The following is a 20,485-nucleotide window of genomic DNA, read 5'->3' on the forward strand; positions in this document are numbered from 1 at the left end:
GATGAGCAAAATACAACTTGGTGATAAGAAAACAAAATGTTTGAATTAAGATAAGATCATTTATTCATCAGATTCATTTTATTAAATAATGACTCAGTCTGTTTTTACTTTTTATTTTAAATGCTAAATTGTGGATTGACATGTTATGTAAAAGGTTTCACTCATAACTGTACATAAAGATGACTGGAGGTACAGGTTCTGATCACATTGATGCATGATCCAAGTGATGTTATTTCCCTGGCAAGTTTGCCTCTAATTAATTATTTGGTGCCATAAAAATGTGGTCAAACGTCATGATTGACAGTCGGCACCGGCTCACGATTGAGTGTCAAACCAACAGTGAATCATTTTCCAGTTTCCAGCAGCTAAACAGCTCTGACAAACTCACAGTATCGAACCTTTCTAGCACCAAATGTCAAAGAGACAAAGTCAGCAGCTAGCTGGTGAACAAAGTGGAGCATTTAACAGATTAACAGCCTGATATTCGTCTCATGGAGTTGATGCATCGGGCGGCGAGAACAAGACCACAACTCCTCATCAGCACTGGTGTTGCTGCGAGTCTGCTGCATGTGTTGTTAGGTAACACCTTGTTAAAGCAACACTGATTAAATTGTAAGAAACATAAGTAAACAATTTAATTGATAAAGAAACATGAACCAGCTGCACAGCCGTCACACCCTTGTTGTGACAGCAGCTCTGCCTCATTGTGATTTTAAAACAAGGACAGGTTATTCATGCCGACACAAGATTAATATCTTTACACGTACTTATAAATAGCTGTGTTTAGAGCACAAGCAGCACAGCACTTCCCTTGTTATCGCCAGCAGCTCTCGGGCCAGTGCATTTGAATTACAGTCACATCCCACCTCCGTTTTAACCTCCAAGCAAGAGGAGACATGATCTCTGTTGTAAGATAATATACTGGAAATTAAATTATCTACACAAAAAGAAGATTTCAAATGCAACGCACCGCCCCTAATGTCTTCCTGCCAAACACAGAGCACACTGCACACAACCTTTTCTCAATGATAGCATCTATTTTTATTGTGCGGAGTTGTTTGTTCGGCTCATTGGTTTCATCAGCAGTCTCCGAGATTCCTAACTTCCGTAATTACTTTGTGCAGTGGGGGGTTGTTGGCACAGAGCGTCCCTGTTACTGACATTTCAAGACACCTCTGGATTTGGAGAACTCCATGACGATGCTGTTTGCGGCTCGGCCCCTAATTGGCAAGGTGTGCTGCACCGAACGGGAGCCAGCAGCAGTCAAACCCTATTGACGCTGATAAGTGCTTCACCCAGGAAGCTGCCACCGCAGGAAATTATATGCATATTGAACGTTGATGGTGCAAATTCAATCCAGTGGATGGGTCACAGCCCAATTCATCTCCTCGCTTTGGGTCCGTGCGGGGGAAAGCGTCAGCGGTCAAGGAGGAGACGATTTAAAATGGGTTTAGAGAGCTGGCTTTGCATCGCCTGACGTGAGCGCAGCACCTCTCGGAGGAAGCCCATTATTTGTGCAGCGGAGGGGAATAGCCTGCAGAGGTGAAGACCCTGTCGTCTGGCAAAATGGATCGAGGGGATGGCCTCATTCAGATGGTAAAGTAATTATTTCAGCAAAGGGCTTATCAGCATGTCGCTCTCTGACTGCAAGACAGGCTGGGTAACGGGCATCCCCAGATTAACCAAACATCAAGTTTGTCGTTTAAGAATCTGTTGTCAGGGAACGGTCCAAAAAAAAAGACTTCGTGCTTCACGAGCTGCAAACAAGGAAAAGAAAAGTTCAGCCGTCAGAAATGTTCAAGGTTTTCTTTTCATCGCACATTCATTAAGAGAGAAAATACAAATTATATTCAAAGACACATTCACTACGTGCGTCATCTTGTGAAATATGAGTATTTAATTGTCAGTAAACTCGGAGCACTTCAGGGAAACAACGTAACCGAGTCGTCTGCAACCGGAAAAACAAAACAGAAAGCTGTGAGGTTAATAAAAACAGAACCTGTTTTACAGTCGTGTAACTTCCATATAATTCAACCGTACGAGCATGTGAGGTAAAAGAAGAAAGGAGATGTAATACAACCTCAATAATGTGCAAGAATTCAGAGTAGACAAGTAACAAAGATATCAAAAATCCAACGTAAGGTCTTGTTCATGATGAGCTGCCAGAACAGCTTAACATGCTATTTCATAATCCTCCATTCTCTACATTACAGTATCTGTTCAATAATGTTGAGATCTGTATTTATTTAAATTCTAAGAGTAGTTAATAATTGAACACACACATCACACCAGTCTCTCAGACTTGGTTCCTTTGGTGCAGCATCCGATGTCAGATGGTAGTGATGATGTTCCTGTTTTGTGAGACCACTGTGACCTTGACCTTTGACCACTCAAATTGAATCAGTATATCCATGAGTCTAAATGAGGGAATGTGCCAAATTTAAATGATTCTTAAAATAATGCATTCACAAGGCAAAACAATTAGTTTTCAGTGATGACACAGAACAGCTACCTGTGTGTTTCATTCACCTTGAGCGTGACCTTGGAGGCAAACAGCCAGAGAGGACCACTGCCACATCTTTTAAGTTAAGTTTTTATCCTGCATGTTGGCTTGTTTCCTGTTTTATTTTGAAAGTCACCCCTTGTCTCATCTCAGGTCACTTCACTTCCTGATCCTCCACTCCCCCTCTCTCCTGATGACCTCATCCCTCACCCCTGTGTCTCGACGTCTCTCCTCCTCTTCTAGTGTTTAGTCTCTGAGTTTCCCCTTACTGTCTCACCGGTTCCTATCGACACCTCTGAGTTCACTGTTCCAGCACTTTGTTAAAAAAAAACACACAATCACATTCTCAAACGTTGGCACAGAACGTGAGCCTTTAATTTCAGAGCAAAGCCTTTATTCATCTATTTTCTAATTATATGAGCTTGAAAACCCTGTAGGCTCCTTTGTTTGACATAAGCCTCGTTCGTAATTCCAATTTAATCAAGTTCCAGTGGACTTATTTTTTTGTTGAATGCACAATATGACCTATTCATGCTGAGAGGGAGAGATATGGTATCAGACAAAGTGAAATGGAGATGCCTCTGAAAACCTTATTGAAATCAATTAGAGAAGAGGTTCACGTTATATTCGTGTTTTTGCCGTAGAACACTGGTAAATTCTTTACGCTGAAACAACAGTGAGAGAAGAGTTGTTGTTTTATTGTCAATAACAGATTTATAGGAAACTTTATTGGACATCTCATCTTCTCTCTGTGTGTTGGATTTACTTTCGAGCCTTTGCAAACCACTTTGTGGAGATGCCCCCTCTCACATGGTGTCTGCTTTAATATGACTGTGATACTTAGGGACATTAAAATTATGTTTAATTTCTACTTGTTTCCATTTGCACGACCTAAATGTTAATTGCACCAGAGAAGAAATTAAAAAGTGCTGATCCGATAATGCACTTTAAATTTCCACCCTAAAGTGACTTTGTAGCACAACAAGCATCAACATTGTTTTCTTCTGTACATATTCAGGAGTGTGGATATAATATCAGCTCGTCTCCCTGCAGATGTAAAAAAGACTCATCGCCTCCTGGAGATGCAATTAAACCATCTCATGTACGTAAGTGACACTTGAGATTAATGTAAGCTGCTTTCAGACGCTGCTGAAGGAACAGGTGTACGGGGCTATGAACAGTAATGTACAGTTTGATATGAAATTACCTCGGCACATCAAAGCGGTGGCTTGGATTCCAGCTGTGTTGTGTGCCGCCCCCCCCCTTCTGTTTGTATTGACGACTGACTCCAAGAGAGAAAGGAACAGTTGACACATTTTCTAACGCTGAGGTGGAGGATTTGTTTTGGGCTGTTGTCATGGCGCCAGTTTAACGTGTTCTCCGTGCCTCGAGAAGTTACTGAGATTCCACCGAGGCGGATCATGACGTGCACCAGGTGGTTACAGGATCCAGCAGGGTGGGGGGGGCAGGTCACATTAAAGCCAGCTGGAGTTGTAGCTCTGACTCACGCTCTGCACCTTGATTTATAAGTGGCCACATATTTCAACCCACCTTGCAGGGTCATACTCGAGGCCCATCCTTTATCAAACAGTGACATGCACTGACTCATTAGTTTAATTATTGATCTGAAGCTTCGCTCACGAGTGTTATGTAAATTGTCAGCTGCTTCGTTTGACCCCACAACCATCTGAGCACGTAGAAGAACTTCGTTGAAGGCTTCATTAGTCACCTCGTTAAACTGTAACTGTTATCTGAGCAGAACAGGGTGAAGTGGCTGAGTAGAGCTGCAGCGGGACAGAGAATGACGGCTTTAAGGACTTCACACAAGTAAAACCCACAAAACAGCTGATGAACTTGTGTTTGCAGAATTACATTTGTATATTTGCATGGTGCATGTATGTGTGTAAATTATATTTAACAAAATGTAATAAAACAAACAAAATAAAACTTGAAATGTTGTTTTGACACTTGGCTGAGATGGATGTTTTTATCAATAAACAGAAACTATTAAAATATTATAATCTTGTGTAGTTGGCAAATGTTTTTGTTTTTGCTAAAATATATATATATATGTGTGTATATTAAGCAGTCATTTTTAAATGTATGAATTAAAGTCATAAAAGACAAAAAATCAATTTTATTAGATAGAATTTGCATTTATTTCCCTTCCTAAACAAACTGTAAATAATTTAACACGTCTACAAATGAATAGTAGCTTTAATTTATATATAATGTTTCTTCATCCAACCATTTATCTATTTTACATGAGAGCAGACGACAGACGACGATATTTCATCTGCTCCTCGCCACAAAGTGTGAGCAGTTTATTCTTCCAACACATGGTTTTAAAGGGGGGGGGAGGGAATATTGAGGTCATGATATCGTGGGAAAATTTGAGCTCAGGAAATTCCATCAGAGGTTTTCTGCAGATCGGACCATGTGATTTTTCACTTTCTCTCACTCTTTCCACCCCGAAGGTGGCGAGACAACGGGGGCCACAGTTTCCCTGAAGACAGTGAGCGCACGATTAGTCTCACAGACGGGCACATTCCTGTCCGACTGACAACCCACACATACGTATATGCACAACTGAGCATATACACACACACTGAGCAATACACACACTAACAAAGTGCCAAGACTGTGAACTGGTGTGATCCAAGTTTTCTCCAAACAAGGACAAATCTGCTCATGGACAGAATTCACCCTGTTCCAAGTCTGCTTTTCGTTTTTCTCTCAGGAATCTTCAAAGTGAGTGTAATTCTTTTTAAAACAGGAGAGAACGTCATATAGCTGCGCATTTATTTACTATTTCTATACATTTAATGTTACCTCTTAAGAATTGTATAAATAACACATCTTAAAACCAGTTTTAGCCCACTGATAGAAATGATGACTGTAAACATTGTGAGACAGCTAATTTGAAAAACCACAACAAAACCACATTGTAGTGTGACATTGTTTGGCCTCTTGGGGGCAGGCTGTTATTGGCTAACATGCTAGCTAACATTAGCATTCAACATGTTTCTATATGAATCTAATAGTTACTCTTCTTTTAGCTCTGTTTTGGTCTCCTCCCACTCCAAAAGGGAAATATCTTTCCTTCTAGCCATTTCTCCAATGTGTTCAACTACTTTACTTTTGTTTTGTTTTTGGGCCAAACTGCAACAATAAACTTGAATTGTATTTATACAATGTGCAATGTGCTTTAAATCTGAACACAGCAGACTGCACCTCGGGATATGTATTATCTTTATCAACCGTGACACACTTTCTCAAGGTGCTGCTCACTTTGATATTGGCCAACGCAAGATGCAATAGTCATAGTTTACTCAGGGAGGTTGATGTAATTTAACCGAGTCATAAAGTTAATAACATCTCCATGATCGTATCAGACTCAATTATCTTGAGCACGCTTGGAGAGATTCAACGATTTTTATTGCCTAATTCCCAGCCCTTATTTGCCAAGGGAAGGCAGACTGAGCATCTTTGGACTTTTCCTGCTCTGCATCACAGTCATTACGTTGCCTCCTGGGAACTGACCGTGTCACCGCTGTTTATCAGCTGCATGCGCGCAGTGGGTTCAGGGGGCTGGCTCCTCTTCAGGGGAGAGGCAGCAAATATTAACTTTCCCCGCGCAGATTTTCCCAGCTGTTCCAGGGAGTTGAGCCCGGACCCCCCCTGTCTCAGTCTTGTCTGGAAGGAGAGTTGTTCTTGGCAACGGCAGCGGCATCTGAGAACAGCACAAAAACTTTGAGTGTGTAGATCAGTTTCCTTTGCTTTCTTTAACAGCACTTGGGATTTATACACACAACAAGTATGATAACATGGATCAATGGAACTCTTATATCTTTGGTCAAGAATTTGATTAAAGCTTTGGGTTGTTAATCCTGGAAAAGTTAGTAAGAGCAGACAAAAAAACAACCAGTACATCCCACCCCCTCCCATCAGCCCTCTTTTCTGTAACTCCACTTCAGACCAAAATTAAAAGATTGGTCGACTTTGGACTTTGTTCGCCAGCTTTTTTAATTATTTTATATATTGATGGCTATAAGAGAAGATGAAGAGAGTTTTAGAAACAACTTACCAACCCTAACTTTACCTATATTTGAAGTTAACAATACTATAGTGTTCGTTAAACACTAGATAACTTTAAAACTATAAACCTTCTGCATACATGCCAGGAAAGTCACAAAAACAACCAATGCTTTACCTTTGTTGGTTCCTGACCTGTCAGGCCCAGGGTCAGTGGTTGTGTCGACCTTTAGGTTTGAAGTGATCTGAATGAAAGTGTTCAAACAGGAAATGATCTGAACTTGTGTTGAGGTTTATTATAAACAACAGCACAGGATGTGGAGTTATGAATAGTGATCATGTGATTTTTCCACTTCACCCCAAAGGTATTCATTAAAAGTCAAAAGTTAAAAGTGCATGAGCAAGATCTTTATATTTGTGCATTGAGAAACAGGAGGGGGGGGGGGTCTTACTCAAATATCAAAATAATTGGTGTCGGTCTGGTAGTTTTCTGTTTTTTGGAAAGTCTTTGCTTTCTTTCCACGATGTGAGAAGATTGATATCACATTACGCCTATATGCTAAATATGAAGCTACACAAAGAGAGAGACACGGAGAAACAGCCCGGCTCCGTCCAAAAGAAAGAAAATCTCTTCTTGTTCACACTCTTGACGTCTTTGTTTCATTTTGAAACTTCTTTCCGTGTGTGTCTCTATTGCGTTACTTCCATCTTTGTCCTCTTGTGATTGTCTGAACCTGTCCTCATGGGTTTCACCTGCGCTCAGTTATCTCTGCCTCCCTTGTGATTATGTGTTTCCCCTTTGTCTTTGTCAGGTCGTCTGTTAACACTTGGATTTCCTCTTGCCTAAATCCTGACACATGAGTGAATTTCAAAATGTAATGTTGAAATCACACGTTTTACCCAACACATGAAAGCCGTCTTTTATACTCTGTGTGATTGAGGGAGAATCGCTTGAATGTTTTTCTTTTATTCTGTGATTCAAATCCTCACCCTTGGAAGAAATGCATCATCCATGTTTAAACACCTGTGTCACTGTTAAATGCCGTAGTTAGCGGTGTAATGAATGACGATGTGGCGTATGAAGGTCACCGCAGACTATAATTTCAGTGTATACATATGTGCAGTTAAATTACACAGTGTGTCACAAGCAGAGGCCTGGAGGAGCTGAAAGAGGTTTCAGACCTGTTCTCGCCAGAGCCCATTACTCAGCCACGACTCCCCTGAACGGAGCAGGCAGCTGAGTTTGGGTAATGGGCTTCAGATGAAAATATCTCATCACTGTGGGATGAATTGCTGCCGACTGAAGTGTTGCTGAGAGGCTGAGAAGAAGCAACCTGGGGCCTGGCAGGGAAATGGAGCCTGTGTGGCTGCTACACACTTTCTGCTGAGATGCTTTTGCACACGTTCATTATATTATCAAATTCTAAGGCAGGAATAATAAGCAGTGAAAAGAGGTAATAAGATAAAACATAATATTACAAATATCTCATTGGTTTTTCATTTAACTTCCCGAGTAAACGTTTTGACTCCAGGGAAATTCTTGAAAACTTTACGTTGGTGTGAAGGAAATTGCTGAGAATTTCAATTTCATCGAGCCCACACATGCACTGCTGCTGCTGTTATCAGACGGAAGTACGCACCCACAAACACACGCCCGCGCGCCCGCTCTCTCTTACTCACACACGCACGCGCAGTAACACAACTTCAGCCCTTCAACTTGATGAAGTTTCCCACTGAACTTTACATTCAGCGCGGATCAGTCCTCCGCTCAGCAGCATGGCTCTATCGGGCAAGTGGTGGATTCTGTGCGCGCTCTCACTCTCCTGCCTCGGCTCCTGCAGAAGAGATGGACAAGGTAAGATGACTGAATTGGAAGTAAACGTGTGCGCGGATTACTATTTTAAGCGTGTTCACAGTTCCTCTCAACTACGACGGCAGTGGGGCAAAGTTTTTTCCTCCCTGAAACTCGTGCGTAAAATGCGTAAAGAGTCCCAGACTTTGGGCACGTTCACCCTTTAACACGTTTATTCTTGTGTGAACGCTGTTTTTCAGTCTGTCAACTTGTTGCTGGTGTTATTGTTGCTATAATAAACAATAGTATGCGTTTGTATGTGTCTGTTAAACAAACAAAAAATACATTTCAAACGGGACAATTACGCGTCAGGAAGATAAAAACTGTGTTTATAACAACTTGGTTTATGTATCTTGAAGTCTGGCTCATTAGGTGATAATTGTATTATATACCTCACGGTTAGTGAAACCCTGCTCTGTGTCTCTCACCACCGTCACCGCAGGGCTTGGTTTGTTGTGTTGTGTTGTTGCGAGGCCCTTTTAACTCCTCATTAGTGTGGGGAGGGTTGGTGGCGTCATTCGGGGCTAAAGTCCAGATCGAGATCCACACCTGAACCGCCTGGCGCCTCCTCCTCCTGTCCCCGTGGTGGCGCAGCCTGCAGGCGGTAATGAGGCTGCAGGGATTGGGTGTCACACACATCAACGAGCTGCACAGAGCTGAGTGAACCGGAGGCAGCTCTGGTCCAAAGTGGAGGAGAAACTGCAAAACAGCTTCTCTCTTCCCTTTCCTCCATCCCTGAGCTGGTCTGACTCTTTTTTTAATGAAAGTTAATTAAGAGGAAAGTACAGAAAGTTAATTTGGAGAGCGTTGGGTCAGATGCTGGCTAAAGGCAGGGGGGGGGTTGTCTGTAGTGTCTTTCCTGTCTTATCTCTCAGTGACATACAGACGGTTTCTGTGCATCATTTCCCAGGATGGAGGGGGGGGGGGGGGACATTTCCAGTCTATGAGCAGAATGTGTGATAAGCCTGGAAACCATATGCAGACCAAATATAAACCATTTTACAAATAATTCCCAGGAGCTTCTTTAAGAACTAACACAAGTTAGATGGAGCTTCATGCTTCATGCTTGAGGAGATTTAACCCATATTATAATTAACCAAGCTCAGATTTGTAAAGAGTTTTCCTGCTTATCAAGTGTTGGTCAATCTCTTTTCATCAGGACGAGTTTAAACCCACAACCTTCACTCAGGAACTACTCAAAAGAATAAACAACTGATATGAAGATTTTAATCTTGATATCATCTTTTCACCACGTGGCCCAGCTCTACAGGTTCATTGCACAATAGCTACAGATGGCAGCCTTGTGATATTCTGTCCAAAGACCCAAAAAAACATGATTCATGGGATATTATCGATTAAATCAAAACACTAAATAACAAAGTCCGATTTTTTTTGAGAGGTCAAACACCGAGGCTCTCTCTGAGCCTCTCGGGGACGTAACATCAGTATCAGTGCTGCTCGGTGCCCGTAGCTTCGCTAATCGTCTCACGCAGGCGTCAACACTCGCTCTCATTAATTTGGGGAGAAATTTAATTAGAAGCTCACTTGCCGTTTGAAGTGGTCCTCCGGCCACAGCCAGGGAGGGGACCTGTGCGGCACGGTGCCATCTTAATTAACGGCTGCAGAACAGTACTGACCAACACTGTCACTTAAAAAACAATTTGCCTTTCGATGACTGGAGCTGAAAAGTGCAGATGCTAATTATTTGCTGTTGGTCAACATTTTCTGGACTTTCAGTGATTTTTAGCGACGCCTAATGAAAAGTCTGGGTTCTGTGTTTGCCCACGCACTCACTCTCACATTCTGTTTGAGTTCAGCTTCTGCCTCTGGTGCTTGATATTTGTCTAGTCTTGTTTGCTTTTCCCCACTTTTAATTAATACTTATTACGGAATCCCAGGTTTTTGTTTGCCGTGACAACACATGGAATAACTTTGCATTTGTTGCTTGGTGAACGGCTGCTTCAGTCCTTGTGGTCGACGTCTCCATCAATCCCTTGACAGATTGATGGAGAGTTGAGTCAGAGTTGAGTCACAGCGATGATGTGTTACCACTTCACTCGGACTCATCCGCCGCTCTCACACTCGACTCCACTTGAGGCCTGGAGAGATGAGGAGGCTCGACTCGTAGATTTGAAAATGCTCCACAATGTGTGGATTTTGACTTTTGCTGTGCTGCCGACATAAAAGGGATTTTCAGAACATCTTGATAACCTCGTGTGCACTCGCAGTGGCCGCTGCCGGCACCGCATTGAAAGAGAGAGAACTCAGATTAGAAAGTGCACAGTGCTCTATACTACACTGTAAAACTATTAATACTGAGAGACAAGACGATTTGATGTGGCCTGTGGGGAAACTCACCAATATAAAAAAACGCAACACATGTTATGTTGACATGGAAACTTCTTAATCACATTCTAACAACGTATTGAAGTTTTCACATCATATCTTTAACATTGAACAGCATTTAAAAAAAATACTATTTTCATTTTTCTTCCAATGAATAATTCACAGATCTGGATGAAAAAGAGATGCTGATATTTATGAGCGTGTGCAATTTGCAGATTTGATCTGGATCTAGTTAATTTAAATCTGGTTTCATAAGGGGACTCAACTGAGGCCCCTTCTTCTTCAGAATGAGGTCAATAGTTGTAACATCGCTGTTCATGTAAACGTATTCAGAAGCTCAACCTCATTTGGAGAGATGCTCAGTGAAGGGACCTGGTTTCCACTGCAGAGCTGCTAGAAGAAGTGAAATGTACATTGTGTGCAAACACCTGCATTTTCCTACTCTGCAAGAACAAAAGCCTGCTGTGAAATCTGAATACACTGGCGAGTTTGAAAAACTTGGGCAAGGATTTGCCGAGATGTCTCAGGACGTAACAAGTAAACACAAGTAAGTTGTTTAATGTGTCTCACAACTTACAACACGCACTCAACAACTGTGTGTACATCCTGAAGATCTTTCATTCTAAGGAGATACACACAACAAGTTTGAATCTTTATTTGAGACAAAAAAAAACTGACTACTGCAAAAATACTCAGTTCTGCTCAGGAGTCACTGACCGGAACCTGTGGAGCCGGTTGAGAGTCTCTTCATTATTATCTCCGTGTAACATAAGACGCCAAAAAGAAGCAGTTCCAACCAAATCCCCTTCTGAGAAGTTAGTGTGATTCATGTGTTCAATCATTTAATATGGTCCTCGCAGGAGGCTATAAAAACCTAAAAGGGCTCCTGATAGGAAAAGGTCCTGAGATATGTGAGTCAGCAGCTTCTTCGTAGAATTGAACATTTCCCTGTGACGACGCTGTTGCTGAAGCCAATGAGAGGAAGAGGCTGCTTTCTTTCTTTTGTTGTTATTGCTTAAAGTAGGCCTCAGCGATTTAATAATACTAGATACCAGTGGAAATTAACTCTGAGTCATTTAAACGGCAGAGAAATAAGTAATCTTTGCTTCGACAGAGCAGCTTTCAGCTTCCTGTTCACTGCTGCTTTGTGCAACACCCAACAATCTCAGAAGGTGCCATAGTTCTGAGGTGGAAAACGTGGCTTGATTGAATCCCATTTGTGCATGTGGCCTAGTTTAGACGCTTCCAGCTCGTTCCCAACACGGCATCGCTGTGCGTCTCGTAGACAAAGGCTTGGATTCCACTCAAGGTAAAAGCCTCCAGCTGCTGCACTGGTTGTCGTCCCTGCCGTTTTCTATTGTGTCTCAGTTATGCAGAGCGAGTATATGGTGTATATTCCTGCTTAATTAATGCAGTATATAATGTGTACCGATACTGCATATGCAAGTTGATGAGTATAGCCTACAGCTGAATGGGAGTTATGAACTCATTAAGACACTTGCGTTTCGTTATCTAGTTGTTTGGGGACAACGTTGTGATTTGTGATCGTTTCAAACGGTGCCAACTCCTCTGCTGCAGAATCACAGTCTTCAGTGTAAAACATGTCGAGTGAGAAAGCTTTGCTCCACAAGGCGAATGTGTGGGAGTGAAACAAAGTACAGAGGCAGAGGTGTCTGCTGAATTAGTTCTCTGAGTCATATAGACTAAGAAATAAATAGTAACACAACAAACGTGTGATACTTTTTTTTTGTTTCTGAGTAGCTTTTGGATATTTATATATTGTCTGTAGATATTTCTTGATTTCTTGATATTTCCCCCCCCTGACATGTTGGCCACCTGTGAATCATCAACTTACTGCATCAATATTTGGTAACAGATCAAATAATAGGATTTAAATGTAATGTGATTATACATCTCTTATCTTTAGGGATAAAACAATTAGTTGCTAAATCATTTACTCTATCAACATAAATGTAATCAGGAACAATCAGTTGATAAACATCAGGTCTAAAGTACTGGCTCCTTCCTGGTTACACTACCTGTGTTTAGCAGCTACAGCATAACTACAGCTTATTACAGTTATTGTATTTCTCTTGTTGACACTTTTCCTTTCGGTGTCTTTCGGTTTATTTTTCCAGTCGCACAAATTGGACTGAGGAAAACAAAAAAGAAAACCCAGACTGTGGTCCAGCTCTGTCAACACCGAGAGATCTGTGTTTGAGCAGCAGAGTCTGGAGCTGGGGACACATTATTAGTTTCTCTCTGTAGCTTTAATCTCTTAAACGTTGACTCCTAATTGGAAAGTTGGTTCACATTCTGCACAGACGGTGATTGACACCAACAGGGATGCTAATTAGGGACGTTGGGCCGTAGTCGTGACTCACTCTCTTCGGTTAGTTTCAGGAGATAGTGGTATCGTTTCCGAGCTGGGAACATTTTTGCAGCAAAGTTCAACTGTACATCTGCAAATGGATAAGGCTATATACTACTTCCTGTATGAGTCACAGTTACGATAAGGGGGTTTTATTTAGGAGGGCGAGTTTCAGGAAGTGATGTGTCCTATAGGACACTGAACTTTAGGAGATAAGAGTTGTTGTAAGTCACACCAGAACTGAGGAACGCACAGATGCCTAAATGAAAGCATGGGAATGGAAATATGCAGTGACCTCAGCTCCCTTTATTGTGAAGTTTCCATTGATTCCTTCACACGCTTCAATACAGAAAAACAGTCTGTGGTAAAGTGAGAGCAAATGAATTGAAAATCAAAAAACTGAAATCTCTTAATCCCAAAAGTAGTCAGTGCTTTGTGGTCTTCTTGGGTAAGTTCCTACAAACGCTGCAGACTTGGATTTGGACGGTTTATCCCTTTCTCCCTGACAGGTTCTCTCGAGCTCCATCAGAGAGAATGGGAATCATCTCTAAACGGCCATTTTCAGAGATGAAGTCTTGACTTTGCCTGTGCTACTGAAGAACTGTCAGACTCTCGTCCTGGGGGAGTTCACATATTGTTTCATCAGAACAGAGGATATTGTTCCTCACCTTTACAAAGTCAAAGTCAATGCTAATGCTGTATTCCATCCATCCTGTATACCGTTTACTCCTTTGAGGGCGGCGGGCGGCGGCGGCGGCGGCGGCGGCGGCGGCGGCGGGGACGGTAGTGAATGCAAGAGGCGGGTGCATCCTGTGTGAGGGAGCCAGAGCACCTGTAGAAAACCACTCACACATGGGAGAGCATGCAAACTCCACACAGAAAATGACGTGAAACCAGTTCAGTTTTCCAGTTTTGTCCCATCTAAGTTGGGATACCTGACCCTAACCCTGACCACAGGTTGTAGTGCAAAGGACATAGAGTTTGAATACTTTTGTAAATTAGATATTTGAGCATTGAAAATATCTAAAATCATGTCCGCACTTTGTCATTATGTTTTAGTTGCATGCAGCAGTTGCATGTAGATTGAAAGAGCAAAAACCGTGGCCTGAATACTTCCTTAATCTACCGTGTAAGGTTGTGAATTAACTTGTATCAATGGATTTTGTTTTAAACTTACTTTTGCAAAGAGTATTTGTTCAGCCCAGTATTTGTTGATACAGTTTAGCCGGAAAAAACACAACCTCACCTGATAGCGTGTGCAGGCTCCTTGTAAGCTTTGCTCTAAACCATAGCAACTGATGTCATTAGCGTGTAAGAGAGGTTTAAAGGGATAAAGCAGAGACGTGAACTAAGTCTGAACTTGCCGGAGTAGCAGTCAAAGACGCGGAACAAGTGAAGACTCGTCTCCGCTCTGTGCCAGTTCAGACTCGGTGGGAGTGGACGTTGGGTGTCTTGTTTTTCACCGCTTGATGTTGATGATCATAGAAAGTGAGATCACAACCGAGCTTCCCTCCGAAGCTGCTGCCGCCAGCAGCTACATGTGGCCCCGATGTAGTGCGGGAAAACTTCACAGTTTGTGGATAATGTGTTCTGTTCTGTCCGTCTTTACTTCCTCTACATCAATCTCTAACACAGCCAGGTTCAATGCAGTGTCAGGCTCACACAACGAATAGCTCCTCTTCAGTGCACCATGATTTATTTACTCGATGTTTTTCAGATTTCTATATACAATATAGTGCAGCTGGATCATTCGGGCTTGTGTAAAGCTCTGACTCTCACATCACACGCGTTGTGACTGTGGCAATGGAAGCATATAAAAGACATGTTTTGATATTGGAATGTGGCGATACAATAAGATAAAGAAGAACAACAGTAACAGCAGGATATTGGCAGATCTGGGTTCTGTAAGCAAGAGGAATATTTCATTATTCCAAATAGCAGAATATTTGTACCTGAACGCAGCGTTTCTTAGATCCCCCGCTGTGTAGTTGTGTCTTTTTTTCTTTTTCATGATTTGCATGAAAGTCATATTTTCTACACAACGGTCTGATTGCTCCTCGGTACTTGTGGCACCTTTGATCTATTTAAAACAACGTGTCTTTGTTCTCCTCTCACCTGAAACGGAACAGGTTGGTAATGCTCCAGCAATTTATTTTCATATCTAAAGGATGAATAGCAAAGTTGCTCATCCCTTGATTTCAAGAGGTGCCACTTGCAGATGAAAAAAAATAACTTAACTTCTGCAATTTCTCATCGTGCACAGGATGCATTGAAACTAAATGTCATATTCTGTCATATTCAGGGAACTGATATTGAGGAAGCTTGTTTGAATTTGAGGTGACTGTTGGGTCAAGGCAGGGGTGTGTGCTCTTCCTGGTGCTATTCTACTCACGTCTTTGACATCGTGTGCGTTGTCTCCAGCATTAGCTTCATTTTGTCGTGTTTAAACAGTAAATCAACAAATGGTTATCAGCTCCGGTCCTAAAGTAAGAGCAACGCCGCAGTGTTATCACATCGATAAATATCCCTCTACTATCATTTTCATTGTAATATTATAATATGAGGGTTACACAACTGTCCCTGGTCTCTCTCTTCTCTCCTCTCTTTTCCACCTAGCTCTCCTCTTTTACCCATTTTTCTGTTCTCATTGTGGGAGCTGTTGGATTTCTCTCTAATTTTTAAAGGTCGCGACCTTGATATGTAAAGTTCCTTGAGATAATGTGGGTTATGATTTGTTAGCTTTACAAATAAAAGTGATTTGTATTGAATCCTGCTCATATAGTTTCTGTAGATCTGTCTATGACACGCTCACAGTGACTATATGTCAGAGAGGACAGAAATGAGATGGTGCCGACTTGGGCGTCTTGAGAGATGCAACACAAACCCAGAGTAAACTCAGCTGAACTTCTGTTTGTCATCGTTTGCTGCTCAGGTGGGATCCCAGCAGCAGCAGCAGCCGGATTAACCGCTCGCATGCTCCCAAGCTTAACTCTCAGTATCAGTGACACTCACCAACTGCCAATAAAAGAAGCCTTCTCCCCTTTTCCCCATTTGTATGGTCTGAACGATAACCTGCTCGGCAGAAAAAGCCGCGCTGCATCGATTCTCTCATCCAATCTGGAGAGCGTCTGCAGTACAATCGCTGGAGGATGACATTTGCACAGAGCGGGGGAATGAGCCTCGTGCGCTCTCGCTTTCTGTCCGTCCCATTGATTCAGCTGTGTAATCAGATCCACATCATACAACAGGAGCCCGAGACACAAACATTGATGGCTGAAGTCCGTGGAGTCCTTGAAGGTCCATTCATGGTTTGCTTCCAATGATCGAGTTACACTGTGGCTTTCGGGCCGGCTCTCTCCACTCGGTGGCTGATGGGACTGCTCTTTTTGTCACTGGGTGAAAAGACTGTTATGTTTGGGCGTTAATGAGAGGAGAGGCTGCTGAACCGAACGCGCCCTCAGGAGCTGCCTCTCCAGCAGCAGGTTGTTGAGACTCGCTGATAATAATAATAATAATTGCACAGTGGCACAAAAACATCACATGAAAGCAGCTCGTGAGCCAGAACAAGTCCTGACAAGTCACGTTAACAGAGCTGCACTAATACATTTAGAATGATACGCCACTCGAATTAGTCTGAATCTATTTCTTTTATTATTTATTGTAATTTGGGATATTTATTACCTTCTCAAGATACCCCAAACTTATTTTACTCCACTCCATATTTACAATATATTTTATATTTTTGAAAGTAATCAATAACGAGAGGGAGTAGAGCGGGCGGGTATAATTAGACCCCGACTCACACAACAGAGTCTGACCTATTCTTGTTTTGAACAGAATATAGAGTTGACACAGTCGATATAGGGAATAGGCTACGCTTGGCAAGTACTTTAAATTTAAATGCAAGTACTTACTTACTTTTACTTGAGTACATACTTGCCCATTTATGTTTTAATACTTCCTCCCCACTTATAAGGCTTCCCGTGTGTGTTAGTGTGTGTGTGTGATCCCCTATAGGACAAATAATAAATGTTCAAATTTTGACATTTGAACCAACACCTCCTCCTCCTCCTCCTCCCCCTGAACCTCTCCCCATACTTCCATCCCTCACTGGGGGGGGGGGGGGGGGTCGGTGATGCATTAAGGAAAGTAGCGTTTTAGCTCGGCTACTCAGACGAGACAAAATGAGCAGTACAATAGGTTTTTGTTTCCCTGTGGTCGATGCTCTCAGCGGCTGCCGCTCAGACTCCTGAGGTGCGATCCCATCCTGTGGGTGTTATTGACTCGCTAAAGTGTTGCCTCTTTCCTGATATCCTGACAGAAGATGATGTTGCCTCGAGGCGAACGGCACACTCATTAAAACACTACTCACACATACAGCGTAGCAGCGGTGCGATGGTGGAGATGAGGAACAGGCTCATATTGGATTCACATACAGATGATATTGCAGTGAGATAACAGTATTGCAAAGTCTGCAGTGTGGACGGTTTAGAATTCACGTATTAAATGAATTTTTGACCATGAAATAAAACACTGAAGAAGACAGGGGGCGACCCCGCAGCCAAAATTGCATCTGCACATTATCTCTGTTGTGCCTCAAACCCTCTATAGCCGATATGAGTGAGCGACAGAAGAAGAGCGTATAAAGGGTTTAAAATTTGATTTTTAACGCACTTTTATTAAACTTATGCCGGCGTTCTATCGCAGTCTGTCCGGTCAAAGATTATCCAGCCATCGTGCAGGTGCTTTATGTGCAGTGTGTGCTTAGCTTTACCGCCTAGTAGAACATTAACAGGCCTTTAAGCTGTAAACATTCATATCAATACCGTTCCATTGAAACATACTGCGCTGTCGGCCTGAGGGGATTTCAAGTATTTATCAGAGGGTCCTTGTGGATGCTTATTAGTGTCTGTTTACAAGTCTTTGGTTCATATAGTCTCCTTATTTGTTGCGCTGCTCATTTTTTAATGACGGCTCATTCTGATGAGAGCTCGCCCACAGTTTGGCCCATTTCACATTTCCCCCAAGGAATCAGACTCCCCACCAACACGCTGGAAAGGGTTCACCTAAAATAAGCAGCCATTCAGTTTACACAGAATACACAGCGGATGTGAGATGTGCTGGTTGCAACAGAGCAAATTAATTCGTTTGAACCTGTTTTACACGCACGTCTTGGCCAAGAAGCCCTCCGTGCTTCCATGTCTGCATCTGATCCCTGATCTTCTGAAGAGACTCAAGGGGGCTTGAGCAATCTGCTAGCTCCTGATGGCACAATGCTACCAGGACACGTGGAGGTGGACCACCTGCAACGCTCCACGCTCGGCTGAGGCCTCTGTTTCGGGGAGGATGGTGCGATAGGCCAGATGCCAGTTCACATGTTCCCTTCTTTTAATGCTGCGATTATAAGTAGGATATCAGAGAGGGAGATGTTGTTTGACGTAGGGGTAACAGGACTTTATCAAAACCTTCTACATTGACGACGCAGGCCTGTACATGTCAGGTAATACGATAACGTTGGACTGAGTAACATGTTTTCATGAGCAGGGACCAGTTTTGGATAAAATATCCCGATATAACAATTCAGTTGTAACATCTTATCACACAACAACATGTCCGTGCTCTTTGTGGTGAAAGATTTGATTTTTTTATGTCTTGCAACCTTTTTTTCTATTACTGGTCTGAATCACCTCCGTTCTCGTGAACCAGTCGCTTGTTGTTGCAAAGGCATGCTATGAATAATTCACAGTTTGGCAGATGGTGCCATGGGTCTCCCCCCCCCCCACCCCCCCCCACCCCCCCCCCCCCCCCCCCCCCCACCCCCTACAGGCCTGTGCAACTCATGGCAAACTCGCATCATGTCATCATATGTCCACATCATCGTTTGCCATATGCGCCTTCTGGACTGAGAAGCTGCCATCGCTCGTTACATTAAAGGACCATCACGACCATTTTGCTTGCCTGAGCTGTTGCAAAGTCATGAGTGGTTTGAGGATATCTGTCACCAGCCTGAGTTTCAGCAGAAATCTCACACACACACACACACACACACACACACACACACACACACACACACACACACACACACACACACACACACACACACACACACACACACTGGAGTCCAGGAAATGCACTTTGCCCAATTGATTGGCCGAGCACCAGCCAAGACAGATTCTAATTGGCATTGAGTGGGATTGTTTGGTCCGGCGGCGCTCGGACTTTGCTAATGTCGGAGGGCGGATTTGGCAGAATCCCTGGAGCGGGAGGGATTTCTGGATCTCGCTGTTGTTTTGTTATCGAGACCAAGTGGGAAACAGGTAGGGGCTCAAATTAGATAGTGCCAGGAACAGATAATGCCGTTGCAGAGGGGGGGGAGGGTGCAGAGATTTCCACCGCTGAGCTCACATCGGAAGAGAGTCGGTCGAATTGATAAAAGCAGCTATTCAAGCTTGCAGCTGCTAGATACAGGGAAGAGGGTTGAATCCACGAGGCGGCAGAAAGTTGTTGTTTTTCTTGTTTTATCCGTCCAGGGTCTTATGTTTGAAAAACCCAGACAAAAAAATAAAGTTGTGGAAAGGGAAAGGCAAGCCGAGATGAATGTTAAATCTGGCTTGGCGTGGATAAACAGGCACAAAAGCCATTGAGTTGTGGAACGACAATTAACTTCCTCATTGCATCCCTCCTCCCTCACCACCTGCCATACCAACAGGCAGGCGCTGATTAAAAATGCATGGGTCCCACAAGCCTTTTAGATAATTAAGATGGTTTCCCTGCAGGGCTACTCTTTAGAGCAAAGGAGAAAGCAAAGCTGCATTTGCAGGCTGACCTTTTTCCATACTAGATATTGTACGATCTTTTATGTGAGACTGTTTTTTCCACCTGCGATCAAACCAACTAATCCTGGCTGAGTTTGTGTCATGCTCTGTGTACCGAGCCGTACAGGACCGGGCCTGTCGCCGCCCCGACACGAGCAGGTTCGCTCCTCTCCCCGGCTGCAGGGTCGCCCCCCCCCGGGTCGTTTCCCAACTGCACATTGAGAGCTTCCAGCCTTCTTTATTGTTTGTAGAAATGGAAACAGATTCCAACTGGAGCTGCGAGCGTGTCCTCGTTTCAATGGGGACTCTTTGATGTGATGGAGAAAGCCTGTTAGAAGGTGCTTGAAGTCCACTTTGATCTCGCCACATGGAGCGACGTAGGAAGTGCACTCTGCGGACGAGCTGAGGCCAAAGTCTATGGCTGTAATGAGCTGCATGTGAAATGATCTGTCGGGGGGGGGGGGGGTCACTGTCACTGTTTCCATCCAGTTCCATTCCCCTCAAACCCTTTTCTGTAGAATATTGAGCTGCTCCACTGAGCCTCTGTTTTCATGTTGTCAAAT

The 20,485-nt window shown here is 43.1% G+C and overlaps 1 protein-coding gene across 2 annotated transcripts in view; it reads left to right on the forward strand.

Annotated features, from left to right (window-relative positions):
* Positions 1–8,229: 8,229 nt before the first annotated feature.
* tfpia (tissue factor pathway inhibitor a) overlaps positions 8,230–20,485 on the forward strand; it is a 36,870-nt gene continuing 24,614 nt past the window's right edge. For both annotated transcript variants that reach the window (XM_034574621.1, XM_034574622.1), the window contains exon 1: positions 8,230–8,393. In XM_034574621.1, coding sequence (XP_034430512.1) covers positions 8,315–8,393 — 79 coding nt within the window. In that variant the 5' untranslated portion in view covers positions 8,230–8,314. The remainder of the gene's footprint in view (positions 8,394–20,485) is intronic.

This window comes from Hippoglossus hippoglossus, chromosome 21, assembly GCF_009819705.1.
Source record: "Hippoglossus hippoglossus isolate fHipHip1 chromosome 21, fHipHip1.pri, whole genome shotgun sequence".
In the NCBI taxonomy this organism is placed as follows: Eukaryota; Metazoa; Chordata; class Actinopteri; order Pleuronectiformes; family Pleuronectidae; genus Hippoglossus; species Hippoglossus hippoglossus.